This window comes from Ambystoma mexicanum, chromosome 8 (assembly GCF_040938575.1).
Source record: "Ambystoma mexicanum isolate Mex_15411 chromosome 8, UKY_AmexF1_1, whole genome shotgun sequence".
NCBI lineage: Eukaryota > Metazoa > Chordata > Amphibia > Caudata > Ambystomatidae > Ambystoma > Ambystoma mexicanum.
In genome coordinates, this window is record NC_090929.1 from 1,509,463,274 (window position 1) to 1,509,483,286 (window position 20,013).

General features: G+C 47.6%; 1 protein-coding gene across 1 annotated transcript in view; it reads left to right on the forward strand.

Annotated features, from left to right (window-relative positions):
- PDCD11 (programmed cell death 11) overlaps positions 1-20,013 on the forward strand; it is a 1,291,633-nt gene that overhangs the window by 1,007,617 nt on the left and 264,003 nt on the right. Inside the window, exon 26 of the mRNA XM_069611704.1 lies at positions 17,595-17,651. Coding sequence (XP_069467805.1) covers positions 17,595-17,651 — 57 coding nt within the window. The remainder of the gene's footprint in view (positions 1-17,594; positions 17,652-20,013) is intronic.

The window sequence follows — 20,013 nt, forward strand, 5'->3', positions numbered from 1 at the left end:
GCAATTGGCGCTGGGGAGCAGGGGGCAGGCATGGTATTTTTTATGATAGATATTCAGTTAAATTATACCATCCCCGTCCCCTGGGCCCCACAGCACCTATTGCACTCACACAATCAACGTGATTGTGTGTATGCAAGGCGCTGGGGGACGGGGGGGGCATGGTTTTTTTGACTGGACATTTTTTTTCAATATATTTCTCATTATTATTGTATGGATAATTGTCTATTGTATCTCTTTGTTACTTTGATTTCTTCTGTTAATATTTAATTGGTTTATATATACACAATTACTACTTTGATTCCATTAAAATGCATCAACTGTAGACAGTTTTAAAATGGCATAAAAATCAATTAATACAGTGAACCAACAATAGACCTGAGGAGGAAAACACATTGGTTTAACAATTGACATAATACTGAGCCCCTACCAACTAGACACAGTTCTGTGTGAGGATCCTCCCCACCCCCCACTTGGGCAACCTGTAAATAAAGATAATAAACATGCCCAGTCCATATATTATTCAATATAGTCTTGGTTCCCTCTAATAAGGCTTTACTACCCCAATGTACATGGTTTAGCAGAGTTCTACTTCGGGTCGTTGACGGATCCTTCTTGAGTGGACTCTCTTTAAGGCAGGAGCCATGGTTCGTCGTGGTCCCACGAAGAAAAGGTGAACAAAGGTGTCGAGGCAGCAGCTTCGGTCCTGCATTGCTCATCCACGTCCTGCAAAAATGATGCATGCCTTGCACCTCGACAATGATAGTTTGTTGCTGCAAAGAGTCAATGAAGAACTTTGGCCCAGCAAGGGCGTCGGGTCGTCGTCGGCAGCTGGCGTTGGCGATCGGGAGTCAACCACGGCTGGCTTCCGTATCTTGGTTGGCGTCTTTGAGGACTTCGGGTGGCGGTAAACCCACTGGCCAATTCTCCTTGGTTTGACGGCGATCTTGACTTTCTCCGGCGGGACGAAGCGGTCGACAATGATGAGCAAGGAACTCATTGATTCAAATGTCTTGGGCAATGGCGCGTTGCGGCTCCGGTCGATGATGTTGGTAGTCAGTGGTGATGGACTTCAATGCCCGGCCGCTTTGCTTTGTAATTCCGCGGCGGCCCCTGATCGGCAGCCTTTCGAGGACTGACTTCCAGGGCGCTTCGGCAAAGGTTAACTGGTGCACAATGGTCCTTCGTAGCTCGGGAAGAGGTCTCCTTCCAGGTCCTCTCTTGGATCAGTTTCTTGAAGACACAGCAGCTTTCGGATTGCGTCGAAGGGAACACCTTCTTCTGGCTCGGCTTCGAGAGTAAGCATCAAGTATCGACTTCAGCTTCTGAACGATTTCCATCCGTGAGAGGTCCCCAGATATACTGTTTTGGTCTCTCATTCACTCTGCTGGGTCACACTCAGGCAACCAATCATTCAGAAGGGCATTCAGGCAGGCAGCCAATCAGGCTCACAGTGCATTCAGGCCATTCACTTCCCTCCAGACACTCACAACAAGGTATGTGTATTGGGACAAGTACCCAGCCATTCAGCACTGCACACTGCATTCATACCAGTTTCGGGTAAGGCTGTCTCAGTCATTGTGTCACACACCAGAAACTAGACACCCATAACATGAAGTGCATATTGGCCATCCACTCCATTTACCCAGGTCCCACCCCAAGGGCGTCCCCACAACAGTCATTGGGAAGGCTCCACCAGTCTGGCCTGGACTTCCCCACAATACCATATATGGAACTTCCACCCAACAGCCAGTCAGGGGGAAGGGACAGACTCAGGGCTTCCCGGGACTTCAGGAAATCAAGGTAACAGGCGATAGAAAGCAAGAGGTTGCAGGGGCCATCCTGTCTCCTATCAGGAATCAAATGATTCCAATGGCAGGGCCTGGGTATCCCAAAATGGTTGATAGTCAGAGCACCTGTCAAATTCAGCATGGAGCTGCCACCACCTACTCTGTGGGCCACACACAGGTGCCCAAAAACATAAACTAGGAGTACAGAGTTGTACCCCCACCCATGGGTGCCATAAGGGTGTCCCAAGCATCTGTTCACCTAACCAAAAAGAGGAAGGGCTGCAATGCCAGGAGTCCCACATGGACTCCTGTGCAAAAAACAAAACGGAACACACATGATCTAAAAAAACTACAGGACAAGGACATGGAAGCCCTGTCCCTCCAATGCATTTCCAGCATCACACCCCATCTTGGGAACACCTCACGCACAAGGAACTTGGCGGCACACGTGGCATCGGGGTGCGTGCATGGACCTGCCTCGATCAATCTAGAAAATGGACATACCACGACAAGCACATTTCTCTAGCCGTTGCATGTCTGCAGCATATCCACATCTATATGTAGATGCTGAAAGGGTCCATTGGGTCTAGGAATTGCTCCTCTTACTGTTTGCAAAGTATGTCCTGCAATACATTTTTGGCACCCTATGCAATTTACAATGAACTGTGCCACATGCTCTAACAGATTTGGGGAAAACCATTCTTCAATTGTAGCAACACGACTCTCTCGAATTGTATGTGCTGGGTAGTGAAGTTGCTCCAGCGCTACTCTCAAAAATGCTAGAGGCATAACTGGCTTTCCAGTGTGTTCCTGCCCCAAATTGCCTCAGTGGGGGATAAAGAACACCCCTGCTTTCTCCATAGATCCTGCTCTTCTTGTGGGGCTCGTCCTTGTATTTCAATGAACTGGGCAGCATTTTAAAGCCCTCCTTTACCAGTAAGCACCGTCCTGTCATCTGTTTAACATCTTCTATTTCAAAAGCAGACGCAGGTGGATAATGGGCTGCCTTTTTCGCCTCTATGCCTGCAACTTCATTTCTGCAGCAGATTACGGCTGTTCTCTTCGAAAGCGCTGCACATTTTACAACTGCTAGGGTCAATGGGAGACTTAATGCTTCAATAAACCTATCCATACTCTACATATATGTTTACTCAGAAAAGGCGCCATCCAGAGGGCCGCATTATCCGAGAAACATGCTATATCCTTTAATCTGGTAACCAATTGACCATGATCCACCAGGTCAAAGGCGGCTGACAAGTCCAATAACCTAAGCATCACAGCCTGTCCCTTGTCCATATACTGCAGCAACCTTGATTTTAAATCCAGCAAAGCCGTCTCTATGATCCAAGGCTCTGCCTAAACCCTGACTGCCTCTTAAGAATGTCATGTTCATTCGGAAATATGGAAAGGTGGAGATAAGCCACCTGGTCCAGAATTTTCAACAAGAACAGTGTATTTGTAATGGGGCAATAATTTGCTGCTGTATCTGGACAAAGACCTGTCTTTTTATCGCACGGTTCTCTCATCTCCAAATGTCATTGCTCTTGAATGTTTTGAATAACGGCGGCAGGATCTTCAACCTCACCAATTTTCCTAGCCATAATCTCACCCATAACTGATGTGTCTGGATATTTTACTCTGAGCGTCCGCCATACATACGCTCTGCAATTATTAAATGGTGCTCCATCACGTGTTGTGTTTTGTGCGGTCACACTTGCATATCCTGCTCTTTTCCAAATGTCGTTGGCTCTCCCCTACAATGGCTGCTAGCAGGCCTTTTATGTCACCTATAGCTAACGTCATCCCTGATGTCATTGTCTCAAACTCATGAATCCGGTTTCCCGCACCAGCGGTTTAACTCTGCAGCTTACATTTTAAATTATCTTTATTCATTTGTGGCCATGGTATATATTGTGTTGTCCTCCCCCTTTCTGTAATAATGGGAATTGTGAAAATCATGGTCCATAATCATACCTGCCGGGCTAGTCTTGCCGTTTCCGTTTGTCTCTGTCCTGGTAGGGCCCTTAATCTTCTTACATAAGGCAGGGATACATCCCCTGCACTGTGCGATCATGGTTGTGGTCGATCAGTGTATGTTGGTTCTGGTGTTCTCTCCTTGGGGTCCTCTAGATCTGACCGTTTCACCCTCTTTTCTACACTCTATTCTGTTGAAAATCCTCATGCGCCTTCCCTTCGCGCGCACTTTTTTTCCTCCCTTTCTTTATCTGACAGTATTATGCCCTAACTTGTATGACTATTATCTTTTTCTGCGTCATCAAGATCTAGTCTGCTTAAAGACCGCATTCTGTGATCGTCTGTTATGACGTCTGACTTTCCTACCGTTTCCCTTGACAAGGATTGTTCTGTATTCTCTTGGGTTGTATACCCTTCTTTATCCCTCATTTTCCTGTATAAATTCCCAAGCGGTTCCCCTATGTCTTCTGTCTCTCGCCCATCAACCCATGTGGATAATCTCGGCACCACCTGCAGCTCCCTACGGGGCTGTTGTGATCCTCTCTTTTCCTCCAATCGTTCTTGTGCATTGATCGGCACCAGGCTTCACTGACCTAGATATTCTATCTCATCATCTTTTAATCCCCTACTTATGTTAATCTCTTCTTCCCCTCTCCCCTCAATTCCTCTTCCTCTCACCTTCTTTGTAACCTATATATTTTCATTCTTTGAGCTTCCACCTACTCTTGTTTCTTCTCTTCTGGCCTCTCCTTGCCTCGTTCTTTGCTTGCATTCTTTGTCAATTTCTTCTTTATATGCGCTCTTCTTTCTTACTTTTCTCATTCTTCCATTCATTTTCTCAAACCCCATCAATGCCTTTGTCGTCTAGCTTAAGTAAAATGTGTCCTCCCTTCCATTTAGCCTGCACTATTGCTATTCCCTCAGCATTATCCTTTATTTCTTGGTTTCCTTGCTTCTTCCTCCATCTCCATCCGTCTATCTTGTCTGTCCTTTCATCATACTGTTTTCTTTCATGGCATGCCGATATGTGTTCCCTGCTTTTGCAGTCTTCTGCGTTGTCCTCACTGTTATAAGCGGGGGGCGCATGTGTTGGATTAGCGTATCCCGCTGCTGCTTTTAATTCCTTTAAAGTATCAAATTCCTTCTCCCCATCTACGCTCTTGTTTTCTGGAGGGGAAAGGGGAACTGACGATGTTGCATCCTCCCCACAGCACGCTGATTAATCGCCGCTTATTATCCGAAATCAGGATATTTTAATCACTTTTAAGAATCTATGCAACTGTTTTTTGTTCATTCGTTTACACTTTCTATCAATTTCTGTTCTCTCCTTTTATTATTGATATTGTAAGAGTCGCTCCTTTATTTATTTCCTCTGATTTTTACCCTCCTGATTGACGTCAATCTCTTGGTCAAAAAATCTACCATCACCTTAGTTTTTTCACTATTGTTTTATATGTATTAGTCTAAACACAACAAATACTTTATGCTGACATATTATAACTCCATACACGTGCACATTTGTACATGTTTGTGTACGTCTTCCTTTACTATCTTTAGTAGATGTATCTCATCTCTTGTTTACTCCGTTTTGAAGTTTCATACACTCTTCTTATTGGCTTATAGGAATCCTTAACACACCTATTTGGAGTATTTTTAGTGCATACCCTTCTGCCCTTCTTGGAACTGGGAATCAATATATCTACTTCTCTTTATATGCATATTATTTACAACACATGCCATCTCCCTACTTTGCCCACTGTTGTTGTTCTACTTACTTCTGTGACTCAGCTCAAGTCTTTCGGCATTGGCTCTCGCCCAATCGACCAGTTGGCCTTCCGTCCACGGGGCACCTGAAGGGACAGGAATTTCATCAAGGGGGCACCTGCCGACCGTATCTTCTTTACACGCGTTTTTGCGCTGCGCTCTCCGCAGGAAGGTCTGCGGTCTTCTTGCTAATGGCAGGAGTAGCCAAATGTCCAAAGGTCTGGATCTGGGCCGAGGTAGATTAGACTGTAACCATCTTCTATTACCAAAATGTGCTCTAGCACTTTGCAGCGTCTCAAGGAATATGGCAAAATACTACTTTAGTCTCATTTCATAAAGTAGGGAGACCTGGCTGACATCGGACTGATGCATGCACACTCACGCACAAACTTGATCATACAAAGGTCTTATACCCCATTGTGCGTCACCTATGATGTCATCCTACATGGCAAAGTGGATAACCTATTGAGGGGAGAGATTGGTTAAGGGAACATATCTACTTACCATTGGCTGTCCCTTCTCTGTAGGGCACACCTTGAACTTTGTCTAAATACGTGTGAATACCTCCCTTTGTGCGTTGCGATTATTCCTTAAAATAGCATCCTTGATCCTGGGCCAACACAGACTAATCTATGCTATGCACACAGGCCTGTTCTCCAGCGTCTCCTGATTCTGCAGCCTCCGTCTGTTTCTGATGTAGCTGGGTTGAATCTGACACAAGCCGGTGTCCATTTTCCTATTGTGGCCATCCTAGCCACGTTATGTATACCTTTATAGCAAGCTTCTATGTCTTTTCTACCTTGCGTTACTGCGTATTTACAGTTATTGTGCAGTAAGTTACTTTATCTTCTTTGTATCCATGATTACTTTATCTTTAGGTACACGTTTCTCTTGGTGCTTCAGTTACATCCTTACTCTTAAGTATTTTCATATTGTTTCAGCATAGGTTTGTATATCTTCTTTATGACATAATTCTGCACTTGTCAGATTTCACTTGGCGCTCCATTATGTCCATTGGTGCGTGCTGGCATCCTTCTATGCAGCATCCTTCCACTTACTCAGTGCGTGGGCACCTTCTGTATGGATGTCTGAGTACATAGCGTGTCTCATACACTCGATGCAGTATAGGGACAACAAAGGAGTCCCATTTACTGCTTTTCTTCTGCTGTTCCAATATGATGGTGGTGATGGGGCGGGAACTAGTGAGAAAGCATCCACCTGCTCCTCTAAATTTCTGCCATACATTCCTAGGCAACTTTCCTCCAGCAATGCTTGACTTGTTCCCAATTTCCGCCTGTGCAGGATTAGGGGGCCGGGCATTCGCCGCCGGATAATTGTGAAATGATCTTACAGTAGCCCTTAGGCCTACTAAGAATCATCTTCAGTTTCGGCGCTTGTTGAAAACATTGCTATTCGTTTGGCTTAGTCTGCCTTTTCATTTCTAGTGCCAAGATGCCCTCAGGTGTACGTGCGAGGTATATACGTTTGATTAACATTGGCAATTATGATATGATATTTCTCCAGCATTGGATCTTTCATGGATTCACATGCTTAAGAGTATTCCCCGTCGACAGACTGGGAATATTCTAAGCATGTGAATCCATGAAAGATACCAATGCTGGAGAAATAGAGTTACAGGTAAGAAACTATTCCCTTATAACGTGCTTAATATCCAGAGGTTTCTAAGCGCGTACTCGGGGATCGAACCTGTGGTGCTCCGTTTGGTATTGCTTCCAAGGCGAGCACGTTGGATAGCCGCTGAGCTATCCTCCCATAACAAACCTATATACCGTTACCTTTAGGTTCTTAGTAGTGCATTCAATAACTTAGACAACGCAAAGAAGGTAAGTAGTGATGCAGTAGAATAAAACCAATTCACAAGAATTATGCCTTACCTTTTATAAATCCAATCTCTGTGATGTATGGGCCCTTGTTCCCATAAGTTACAAAGCTTATTCTTGGGAGAGGGGCTTGAAGTAGGAAGAGTTCTTGTGGTGTGGTGGAATGTCCAGAAGATATTTCAACATAAATACAGGTATGTAAAGTTATATTCCTATCTTTTAGATGCAAGCTTTTAGATCAAATTATCAAAAAGCAATGTAATGGAATAACCAAAGTTTATTCCAAGGTTCATTCTAAGGAGAACCGGGAGAGGTGAATGCGTTGCAATTACTTATCACCCGACTCAGATTTTCCCAGATGACTAGCTGGGTCGACTGGGGGTTGCTGGAGGTAGGTTTTCACGCCATTGGTTACAATGAAAAGGTGCCCAGGAGCTGTGGGTGCAAGAATTCTTCTGGTTGGTTCCAGGAGCAGAGTGCAAGAAGAAATGGAGAAGGCACCAATGCATACTTTTTCAGGACACTTCACCAGACGATGGAAGACGAGTTCCAGCGACTGCTACCGCACATGGTCGATGAGTTGTCTTTCCAGTAGCGGTTGAAGACGACCTTCGAGAGCAGGATCCCCGGATGCTGGGACGCTGAAATTCAGCAGAAAGGGACTTGTCCCACATGCTCGAGACGATCAAAGTTCTGCCGGCAAACGTGGAACGGCAAAGGTTGTACGGAGGGAGCCCACTGGAGAGCTGGTCAGTCCACCATGTGTTCCAGGGACACTTCTGATGGCTTAGGATGGCTGGATCCTCGGGAATGCATTGAGACTGGTTGGTCCCACCAGTCCAGGGGTTGAAGCACCGCTCAGGGCCTTCGCAAATCGGGTAGTCCAGCCGGGCTTCACCAGGCCAAACGCAGGAAGGGATGCTGGGCCTCTTCGGGAGTCGTCCACGAATCAGCCGGCTGCTCTTCTACACAGGAAAGTTGGCTCCAATGCCATTTGAAGAAATGGCTGTAGGAGTCCTCTTATACTAAATTTTGGCTGTAAGTAAGTTCAGGTCCACCGTTGGTAAGGATCTGGACCATTCAAACAGCCAGCAGTGGTCTACCTGGGGACTACTGTCTGTTTCATTCATGTCCCACCCTCAGACTTTCTGGCACCACAGATGTGGAGTGGGACCAGACAGTCACACCCCCTTTCTGGGCTGAGCAAACACTAAAGGCATTACTAGCCTGCGAAAGCGGCTTCTTTCTCGGGCATGTGCCTGACCTTACGTGCGGTTTTGTGACCTGAGATTACTTGAAGATGGCCAAACAATATGGCCAAAGTCAAGCGAAAGTCTTGTGGCCGAACCATTTTTTGGCACTAGCCACATTTAGTAGCCAAATGCAGTAAACACAAATGCGCACACTACAAATAACACAAAACAAAATGCTAAGAAGATAATTGCTGCAACCAGGTCGTCTTTAGGCACAAATAAAAGGAACCACAAATCTGAAGTGTAAACGAGTAGGGTGATGCAAAAATATCCCCACTGCTTGCATTGTACGATGCTGTGTGCATTGTTAAAAAGTTACCATAAATGTAAAAAGACAAAAGGGAAACAGTTTCCCAGTACTGATAGTTTGAAGGACTGACCTTTTTCCCCATAACAAAATTAGCAATAGGCCAGGGGAGTGAACCTGAAGGCCTCACTTCCCTGCTGAGTCAGGACCAGTTCAAAAGCAAAAGGTTTGGGGCTAGACACAGAATATAGTGGGAAAGATACTTAATAATAAATCTTTCCTATCACAAATCCACCCCCTGGATGGGGTTTTAACATTGTTCTAGGTAAGCTCATGGGGCACCCTTTTGAGCCTATGCATAAAGCAAGCCTCAAAGATCTCACTTAGAAAGTCCCATTTCTTAAAGTGATCACTTCTATTAGAACGATAAGTGAGCTCAAGGCATTGTCCTTTACAGATCCTTTTGTCACAAAACATAATAACAAGGTGGTCTTAAGAACGCACCCATGTGGAGCGCTGTTGAGCGCCGAACAAGATGGCCGCCTGAAGCTCGAGCTCCGCGGCAGGCAGATCGCAAGATCCTAATTCGGCACTTCCACCACCAGGCAGCCGATCCCGGCTTACACGCTTTTTGAGCCGCTACCTCAGGGACCCTGCAGACCGAATCCCGACGGAAAACGGAGCCGTGGAACACTATCTCTGGGTGCCGCTGTGACCATCCCCCCGCCTGCAGCGCTCCTACGCGCCAAAACCCGGCCCCGGTGGAGTGGCGGACAGACTCGCCTGGGGGCCTGCGGCGTGTCCTTGCCCCGGCGGGTGTGCGGCGGCGGTCCGCCTCTGCCCTGGCTGGCAGTGAGATTTGGAGGCAGCCTGGGCGCATCCTGAGTCCGCGCACCGGCGGCTTGGGCGGCTGCGACCGATGGTGCTGGGCGGCCTGCTCCGGCGTACTTGGAGGGACGTCTGCCCTGCATCGGGGCTGCCCGGGCTCTTTTCCTCGATTGCTTGGCTTCGCCGTGGAACCTACTCGGCGGGAGCCTTCCCCCCCTGCCGACAGCGAGACCTCGGGGTGGAGCTGCGGTACACAAGTGGGAACCAGGTACTGCGCTCCCCCCGTCGACACAAGCTGTACTGCCGGATCCTTGCAGCCATCAGGTACGTGGAGCGGGGAGGCCCCCCAGACGCCCCTGGGCGGTAGCACTGCCTCACCCCCTCCCTGCAGTACCTCACGGATTGTCCATCGGCGGCCCCCAGCCTCAAGGCCCATTACCAACTGGTGTCACCCCGAGCTTGGCGCGCTCGAACTTTCCCTGGCCTGCATTTATTTGAGCGCCCCCCTGCCTCACGGACTTCCCTTCGCCCTACTGGGGGAGCCTTGGGTCTCGCGGGCCATGCATATCTTCATTCTTGGGGGACCCTTACCTTCTGAGGTGGCCACAGTGATCTCAGTGCCACTACTCTACGCAAGACCCTTTGCCTACCGGGTGCCAGCCCTATCCTACATCGCTGCGCTCGAGGCCTGTCTACCCTGCGGAGCATTGTGCTGGGAGTTGCTCCTCTCCATTCATCACACTTGGTCACTCATATTTGGATTGCTGCACTCAGTGTCCGCTGGGCATCATCACCCCATCCCTGGGGTCTCCTACCCCCGAGGTCTCCTGGTGTTGTCCCCCACGTCTCCCTGGGTTGGCTAAGACCCCGCGGCCTCCACTGGTAGCCGCAATATCTCATCTATACGGATTCACAGCCACGGCTCCCTCTGCATTACTCACTGTTTCATACCATACCTCGCATACTGCCTCACGTGGTACAGGGTCCGAGCTCCCCCCGCCTCTCTCCTAGGGCTGCTGGGGTTGCCTCCTTACCCCCACTCGACTTCCAACATCGTCAAGATGACCAAGGGGGGGCGTGAGGAAACAGAGCTCCATCAACATGTTTGCGAAGGCTGCGGTGAGATCGTCAGAGGAGACCACTGAGCAGGCCCCTGTTGCATCATCATCCGTCACAGCACCGGAATCCCAAGATATGATGGACTTTATTCGTGAGGGCTTCACTGCACTTCACTCAAAATTGGATGACATGAACAGCACTATATCCTCTAATAAGGCCCACATCGAGAGGACCGATAGTCGAGTGTCGGAGGTCGAGACACGGGTCGGTTCCGCAGAGGATGCACTGGGTGCCCTGCGCTCTGAGGTCGTCGCTCTCTCCAGCCGAGTCCTCGAGGTGGAGAAGAACGACGAGGACTTGGAATCCCGATCAAGGCGTAACAACCTCTGCATTATCGGGGTTCCCGAGAATGACGTTCATGAACCAATGGAGGTCTTTGTTGAGCATACATTGGTCTCGCTCCTGGATTCTCCCAAGCTTTCTCCGCACTTCGCCATTGAGCGGGCACACCGAGCCCTGACGGCTAAACCTAAGCCCGGTGCTCCACCTCGGCCCATCATAGCCCGGGTGCTGAACTTCCGTGATCGTGATGCCCTCCTCAGGGCCGCCAGACTTAAGGGTGAGCTACTACTGGACGGCGCAAGGATTCATCTTTACCCAGACTTTTCAACGGCCGTCCAACGTGAACGCAAGACTTTCCAAGCTGTGAAACGTAGGCTGCGAGACCACTCAATCAAATACGCCATGCTCTATCCTGCCAAACTCCGCATAGAACACGCCAACCAGGTGTTCTTCTTCACGATCCCGGAGGAGGCCTCCAGGTTTATGGACGAACATTTCCCTGGCTGACCCTTCTCCTCTGATCGCAGTTTTGCAGTTACCCTTCTGTCCCGACGGGGAGAGGCCAGGCCCGGCCGTCTTCCTGCATCGGGGCCACTTTGATCCTTTATTCCGGAATCTGCTTGTTTTGTTCATTTTACAAATATGTGCCACACCAACATGTGCAAAATCCCCGTTCAAGTTACATGCAAATTTCTACTGTGGGCACCTTTTGTTTTATTTGGATCTGCCGCAGCCCGGAGTGCGGCGGCCAGTCCGGCCTACAGGCCCCCAGGCGCTGATGCCTCTGGTTTGGTTTTGGTTGAGGGGGGTTGGGATTGTCATCCCTCTGTTTGGGGGGGGACGTGGGTGGGGGTGGGTCATGTTGGGGGTTATGTTATTAAAAAGTTGACGTTGGCAGCGAAGGCGGACCGCGAGGTGGTACTCAGGACTTGGTGCCGCAGGGCTGTGAAATTGGCCCGCTGGGTATTGACATTTTTTCTTATTCAACCACCACTGCACCTGTGACCGAGAGTGACCTGACCTTCATGAGCTGGAACGTACGTGGGTTGGGCAATTATAAAAAGATGAGGCAGCTCCAGTTACAGGCTGAGCGTCATGGGTCCAAGATTCTGTTTCTACAAGAGGCACATGCTCGCACGGGACAATGTATGTGTTTTGCCAAAACTTGGGGTCCCCATAGATTTTTTACCGATTTCTCTACCCAAAGCCACGGGGTCATGACCCTCATTCACAAGAGTCTCAAGTTTACTCTTTATTTCCTCACAAATAGACCCTCAAGGTAGATATGTGCTGCTTCATGCCACGCTCCAAAACAAGGAGGTGGTCCTGCTGAACATTTACAGCCCTAACTTAGATGACCCGGATTTTTATGTACAGGTCACATCCCTCCTTGATGGCTTCCCCCTTGTCCCCATCCTTTGGGGGGGTGACTTCAACACGATTTCCGATGTAGCCCTCAATAGATCTGGATCCAGGCCCTGTCAACTTTCCAGGGCAGCCTACGCTGCACTATCATCCCTGCCCCGTCTCGCCATGGTAGATGCATGGAGGTTCTTCTACCCGGACTCCCGTGTGTACTCTTTGTACTCCTCAGTCCACGATTCCTATTCCCGTATTGACAGATGGGTGATCTCCAGCGAATTGGTTAAGAGCATTATACAGTTAATGATCCTTCCCAGAACCCTGTCTGACCACTCTCCTGTAACTTTCACCATAGGTTGGGGCCCTGATCCCGGCCGTACTCTATGCTGGAGGTTGAAACCCCTCTCCCTGCTGGACCCGGAGTTCTGCTCCGAGCTCGAGGAGTCTATTGAGGAGTTCTTCGAAACGAACACGGGTTCGGTAACATCACAGACCACTCTATGGGAGTCTTTTAAGGCTTATATCAGAGGGATGGCGTTGTTAAAGGAGAATGGTGTCCTCCGGTCAATCCAGAGAGATCTCGCCGTGTGTGAATCCAAATTATCGACACAAGAAGCTAAATGCTCACTCCACTCCACCCCAGATACCCTGGCGGACATTGGGGTGGAGTTGGATATGTTCTGTTCCCTTGCGCAGCGCGAACAAAGATTTTTGGATAACCCTACGGGGAGGGCGAGCGCCCTGGCCGACTTCTGGCGAGACTGATTCGCCACAAGACGGGATCCCCGCATATACTTGGGATTGAGAGGCCTGACGGTTCTATGGCTGTCTCCTCGCAGGACATCAACATGGTATTTTTTTCATTCTATGAAACCCTATACTCCAACTCGGATGAGGTGTCAGTGGAGGAGATCGACTCCTTTCTTGATGCCCTCCCTTGTCGACCCTATCCCCAGAGACCGCAGGCTCCCTTGATGCTCCACTTACGCTTGAGGAGCTTTCAGATGCTTTGGATTCCCTATCTTCGGGGAGAGCCCCCGGCTTGGATGGTATCCCAGTCGAATTTTGCAAGCGCTATAAGTCACTACTGCTCCCTCACTTGCTTGCACTCTGGGAGGAGTCGGTGGAGGCTGGTGTATTTCCCCCCTCTCTCCGTGAGGCCACAATCACAGTATTACTTAAATCTGGCAAATCCCCCTCGCAATGTGGTTCATATCGCCCGCTCTCACTTATAAATTGCGATGTCAAAATATACGCCAAGGCTCTGGTGCTCCGCTTGGCTCCCTTTTTACCATCTATCATCCACCCGGATCAGGGGGGGGGGTTTCATCCCAGGTCGCTCTACCTCCCTGAACCTAAGGCGTCTCTTTAATATAATTAACAGAATAAACCCCGAGACACATGCGGTGGCTGCCACACTGGACATGCACAAAGCGTTCGATTCAGTTTCTTGGAGGTATCTGTGGCGAGTTCTCGAGAGCTGTAAATTTGGGCCCTCCTTTCTATCCTGGGTCAGATTGCTTTACTCGGCCCCTGTGGCTAGGGTCCGCACAGAAGACCGTTGCTCCCCTCTCTTCGATATTGCTAGGGGGACGAGACAGTGTTGCCCCTTCTCTCCCCTGATCTTTGCCATATCAATAGAGCCTCTCGCCGATATGCTCCGCCAATTCCATGCACACAGAGGTCTCCGTACTGCGGGCCAAGCGGACATAGTGTCCCTATATGCTGATGACGCACTGTTGTTTATACGCTCCCCCTCCATCAACTTACCCCCAACTCTGGAGGACGTCATTCATTTTGGCCGAATCTCGGGCCTTAAGGTGAATTGCTCAAAATCCACTCTCTTCCCACTTACGGAGTGCACTCTCCCCCCTCCCGACACCCAGGGGTTCACTTGGGCTCAGTCCACGATTACCTATCTGGGGATAGAGGTAACGTGCCATCAAGAGCTGACTTTCAAGGAGAACTACCAGAAGTATCTTGCACACCTGTCGGCTAAAGTTCTAGTCTGGGACAAACTCCCTATATCCCTCGCAGGCAGAATAGGTCTACTGAAACTGGTGGTGTTGCCCCAGCTACTTTACAGGTTTACCAACATTCCCGTGTGGCCGGGAGGGGGCTTCTTCCGCGAACTGACCCGCAGAGTCAACTCCTTTCTTTGGCACTCTGGCGCGGTCCGTCTCAAACTGGATACCTTGTCTACCCCTATGACTTACGGGGGCTTTGGTGCCCCCAATTTCCTCAAATACTGGCTGGTATCCCAAATCCAATATACATCCTACTGGTTTAACACTACGGACACTCCCCCACATGTTAGACTCGGGAAACTTGCGGTCTGCGACCGCGACATTCGCTCCCTGGTAATACAGCCCGCCTCCCTGGCGCTGGACTCATAGAACCCGGTCGTCTGCACATCCCTGGCATTGGCGAAAACTTGGAGGCTAACCGGAACTGCTTACGCCTTTCACGGCAACCTCACGCTTTGGAACTTCCTTCCGGGGGTCCCACGGGTGCCACCAGCCTTGGTTCGTTGCTGGGCTGAGGCTGGTTACGAGTTGCTGCGTGATGTTTGATCAGGGTATATTTGTTGAATGGCCTGACCTCCCATTGTCCTTAACGAGGGACCAGTGTGTATGGCTCCAATATTCATCCCTCGTAGGACCCTTAAGCGTAATTACCAAATGTTCCCCACATTACCACCGTACGACCCTGCCATCGAGGAACTCGCCTCCACCTCACCTACGAGAGGCAAAATATCTAGACTATACACTATGCTACAGTCCAGAACTATCCCAGATTTCACTAAACTGAAACGAGCATGGGAGGTAGACCTTGGTGTTGAAATGTCAGATGAGCGCTGGCCACACTTATGTGAGCGCACACATCGGGTGTCTTTCAACTCCCATTTTAAACTTATTCAGTTCAAAGTAATACATAGGTTCCACTACACCCCGATCAGATTGCACCGCATGTCCAGGGATCACCCCTCTAGCTGCCCTAGATGTGGTCAGGATGCTACCGATTACATTCACATGATTTGGTCCTGCCCCCGCCTCTCAGTTTTGGGAGGCAGTTTTCTCGACAGTGTCCACAATGCTTGACCACCCCATCGATCCCTCCCCGGTGGTATGCCTTTTCCACGACCTCCCAGGCCTCTCCCGGAACTCCAAAAAACTGGCTGGCCTCTGCATGCTCCTCGCGGTGCGATCCATCCTGCTCTGCTGGCTTCGCCCCTCACCTCCCACACACGCCCAACGGCTAAGAGCGGTCACTTGGGCTTCGGACTCCGAGGAAGCCTGGTCTCATCTACACCTCACCCACTCCAGGCCTAGGAACATTTGGCTCAGATTCTGTTCTTATATGTCCGACCTTGAAACGACACCGGATGCATCTCCCCCAGCCGCTTCCCCCCACCAGCCCGGGTCCTCACCACTATCATAGCTCTCTGACATCCTGCCCGTGGTACAAATGTGGCCATTGGTTATGTTTTCATGTGAAGCCACCTCTGTATGCCTAAATTGTGTGAATTTGTATTCATATTGTACTTGCCTGGCGCTGTTTGCCTGTGTTTTTGCTACCACGTTGAATAATAAAAAAAAGTAAAAAAAAAAAAAAAAAAGCGCACCCATGTTTCACACCAAAGTTAATTTCAAAATTCCATATCAATCTATTGAACTGCCAGCATTCTTTCAGGACCTGCAGCTTCTGTAGAGAGAGCCCTTCATACACTGGATGTTAGGAGGGCTGTCATTTACTATCTCAACAAAACAAAGCCAATCAGGAAAACAGACCAGCTCTTATTTCCCCCTTAGCTCCCGGAAGAGAAGGGGACCTTGTCTCAAAGGCAGCCATTTCTAAATCGATAGTTAAATGCATACAGCAATGTTACATATTATTGAGCAAGGAACTACCATTTACACATGCTACAGTAGTACTATAAAAGTAACAAAAAATTCCAAGTGTAAAAAGCTAGGGTGATGCAATGCAGTGCAATCAGGATACTTTTGTAAGATGCTGTGTGCATTAAGTCAATAAATACAAAAGGGAACTATCGTTTCCCAGTACTGATAATCTGAAGGACTGATCCGTTTCCCCATTACAAATGAGCTAAGGGTTGGAGGCTTTACTTCCCTCCAAAAAGTCAGTACAGGTTCAAAAACAAGCAACGATTGGGGGCTCCATAGAAACTATGGTGGGAAAGTGGGCAAATGAGAAATCTTTCCTGACAAGAGACTATGCCTATTTGTGAATTTCTTGTATTTTTGCTCTCCTATAATGAATTGTGGTTTGGATACTTTGTGCCCTTAGATCTTTTTCTGTAATGACTTCCTGGTTACTTTTACAATATGCCTACACTGTGCCAAGGATGAACGGGTGGTAGCAGATGTGTTTCTACTGTGTTTTGTACTTTTTACTTGTGCACAACGTAGTGTTAGTGTGGCAATATTTGATTAGAGGTTTACACTTGCTATGTATTATCCAGGCCTAATAAATCATTGTATATTTTTGTACTTGCCTGTCTAACTGGAATTATTGGTGGTGGTCTGTTTGTACTCAGCCCTAGACCAATCTCGCACCCCTTCTGAGTCTAAGCCTTGCCACACTGCTACCTTACCTGAATTGGGATGGCTAGACTTTAGTGTCTACCTGTAAACCATAATAGGTTGGCCTCCCAAAATCTACCCCTAGGTTTGATTTTGGAATCCATCTCAACAATTGTGATGTACTAAGTCTTCCCCTAGACAACAGGACACATCTAAAGTTGCTTATCCGAATAAATAACACAACCAATGGACACATGGATGTCCAATTATCAGTGCTAAAACTAGCATGGATTGACAGTTATCATAGAACAGGGCTCTGGAACATTTAGCTCGCCAGATGTTTTGGACTACCAACAACCATAATGCCTAGCCACCATAGTCACTGGCGTGAGGGATCATGGAAATCCATTCAAAACATAGGTGCGTAGGTTGCATACCTCTGCCATAGAATAATACCCATGCTTGGGCTTATTATGTCATGTTGTGGATTGTTTTCATGGTATTAGATTGCAAGCTTGATTGTGATTGGTAGCTTTATTTATGTTGTGACGCTAGTCCTTGATCAACTTTTTCCCTGTCACGTTGCATTGCAGGTGTTACGTGCTTTCCACTGATGACCAAAGAACAGATGTGTCTCTGAGACCCTCAAGGTACGTTTTGCTATAGGCTCATTTGACTTCCATCCTAAACCATTTCTATTTGCTCTGCGTGATGTGTAAGCCTCACTCTGCCTAGCATGTGATAATCATTCTGAAGCTAGAGTAGTTTGCACTTTTGACAATTGTAAAAGTAAGTTTGCCGAAGGGTTTGCAGATGGAGGATGAATTACTTGCATCTTTTCTTTCCTGTGCTATCTTATTCATAACAAAATAGAATATATCATTGCCATTCTTTGTTGCTTAGCACACGCAATTACAATAAAAAGTATAGAGCTCTTAAATATTGTATGTTTTTATATTGCATGATTTTTATCTATACAATAGCCATACAAAAACTCCCATTAAAAATAGTATACTCCACATATCCATGGCAAACAGTACAACAATTAAAATTAAAAATGGTCAACAAAATGGCATTCCACTGGTTACAATATCCTCCCATTAGCAGAGTATTAATATAGTAAAACTTCCTTTTAAAATCGTATTTGGCCCCTGGGCTTTACATAATCTTTGCAGTTTGCTCCTGATGCCAGTATTTCCAGAGAAAAATGGAATCGTTGCTTATGTTCTCTACATCAGTTGCGGGTAGGTGCATTTTTATGGCATCGCTACAAGCGTCTTATCTTTTTATGCTTAAACAATGGGAGTAAATATCTAAGACTCCAGTAGTTGTATTGTTGTAAAATAAAAGAACCACAGCCTTACTGTTAAGGTGGAATTCCTATTTTTGGTGATTCTAGGTTCCCCTTAACTTTCTGCGTTTTTCTCTTCATTTTTTTCGATCACTGGATTCTTTCTGATTGCCAGTGGGACTTCACCTGAGAGTCTTCTGCCTTTAAAAATGTTTTACCTTAATTGAGGTGTATGCTATTGCGTCGCCCCGAAGTTGCCCAGCCCCACTCGGGCTCTCCATTTTTGCCCTAGGGTGATTCTATCACCCTTCATAGGTTTTAAGGCGTAGGTTAGTGGCAAGTAGCCTTTTTGCCTTGGCTTCACCAGGGTTGCAAGTCATTTTTGCCTAATGTACCTTTTTGGTAGCCATTGGTGCACCAATGGGATGTCTTTAAATCCTGCTCTCTGCCATTTTGAGTTTCAGGGATTCTTTTGCTCAGGGTACAACCATGAGGTGGCCTTAAATTGTCCTTTCTGACCAAGTGGGCCTCTATATTAATATCGGTATAGGTCCTTAGGCTCTCATTCTGACGTCCTGTGGGATGGATAAGGCTAAGTGGTACCCCTACTGACCAACCGGAATGGCTTAGTCATCTGACCCTTTGTTGCCAGCACTCTTTAGCGATTGGTGGGTTGACCTGTAGCCAGCCTCTTTTTGCAGTGGCATTTAAGCTCACATAAGGTCACATCAAGCCCCTCCTTATGTCTGTTGCTGCTTTGCTTCTGGAAATTGGAGGTGACCTGCTGAAGGACTTTTCCTGCAGCTCCTGGTGGTAAAAAAGCTTTTAACTTGCAAAACTTGCTGGGTGCAGCAGTGTCTTGGGCATAATAGCGTAACTGTGGTATAGTTGAATCTAGAAAGTCTGCCTAATAGCGTCACTGTGCTAAAGTTGAATCTAGAAAGTGTGCCTAATAGCGTCACTGTGGTATAGTTGAATCTAAAAAATGTGCCTAATAGCGTAACTGTGGTATGTTGTTTTTTTTTCTTTTTCTTTTTACAACTTTCTTTTTTTGCTGACATACGAAACACATGAACATTACACATAGTAAAGAACATACATTATTTTTGGGTCTATGGGGGGTATAATTGTCCGTAAATTAACATATAGATATCTGGGCACTGTATGTTTTTTCTTTTTTTTCTGTGGGATTGGTATTGTAGTTTATTCCGGGGATGTTCCAATCTGGTCGGGCTACGAGTTGGGTGAGTCTTCGTCGAATGAGACTGGGATTGGGCTCAAGTAGTTCCGCAGGGGGGGCCCATATGTCCTTTGGTTGGCAGGTCGCTGTGATGTTTCTGACATGTCTCCTCGGACTCCTGTACATATATAAGGTCCTTTAGCCATGCTCATCGAGTGAGGGGTGTTTTGGATGTCCACGCTCTGAGGATATTTCTCTTGGCTACCATTCCCGCCACCGCAAAGAGCCGCCATGTTTTAATTGGGACCTTCCCTATGTCTCCCAGTAGGTATTTTCGGGGGGTGGTTGGGATCTGAAGGCCTATGATATCACTCAGTTTTTCAGCTACCTCTGTTCAGAATTGTTTTATTCGGGGCATTACCAGTACATATGAAAGGAGTCTGCTGTTGAGGACTGGCACTTGGGACATTCTGGCTTCAAAGTGGGGTTAAATGTAGCTATTTTGTTGGGTGTAATATGTAAGTGAGTCAGTATTTTGAAT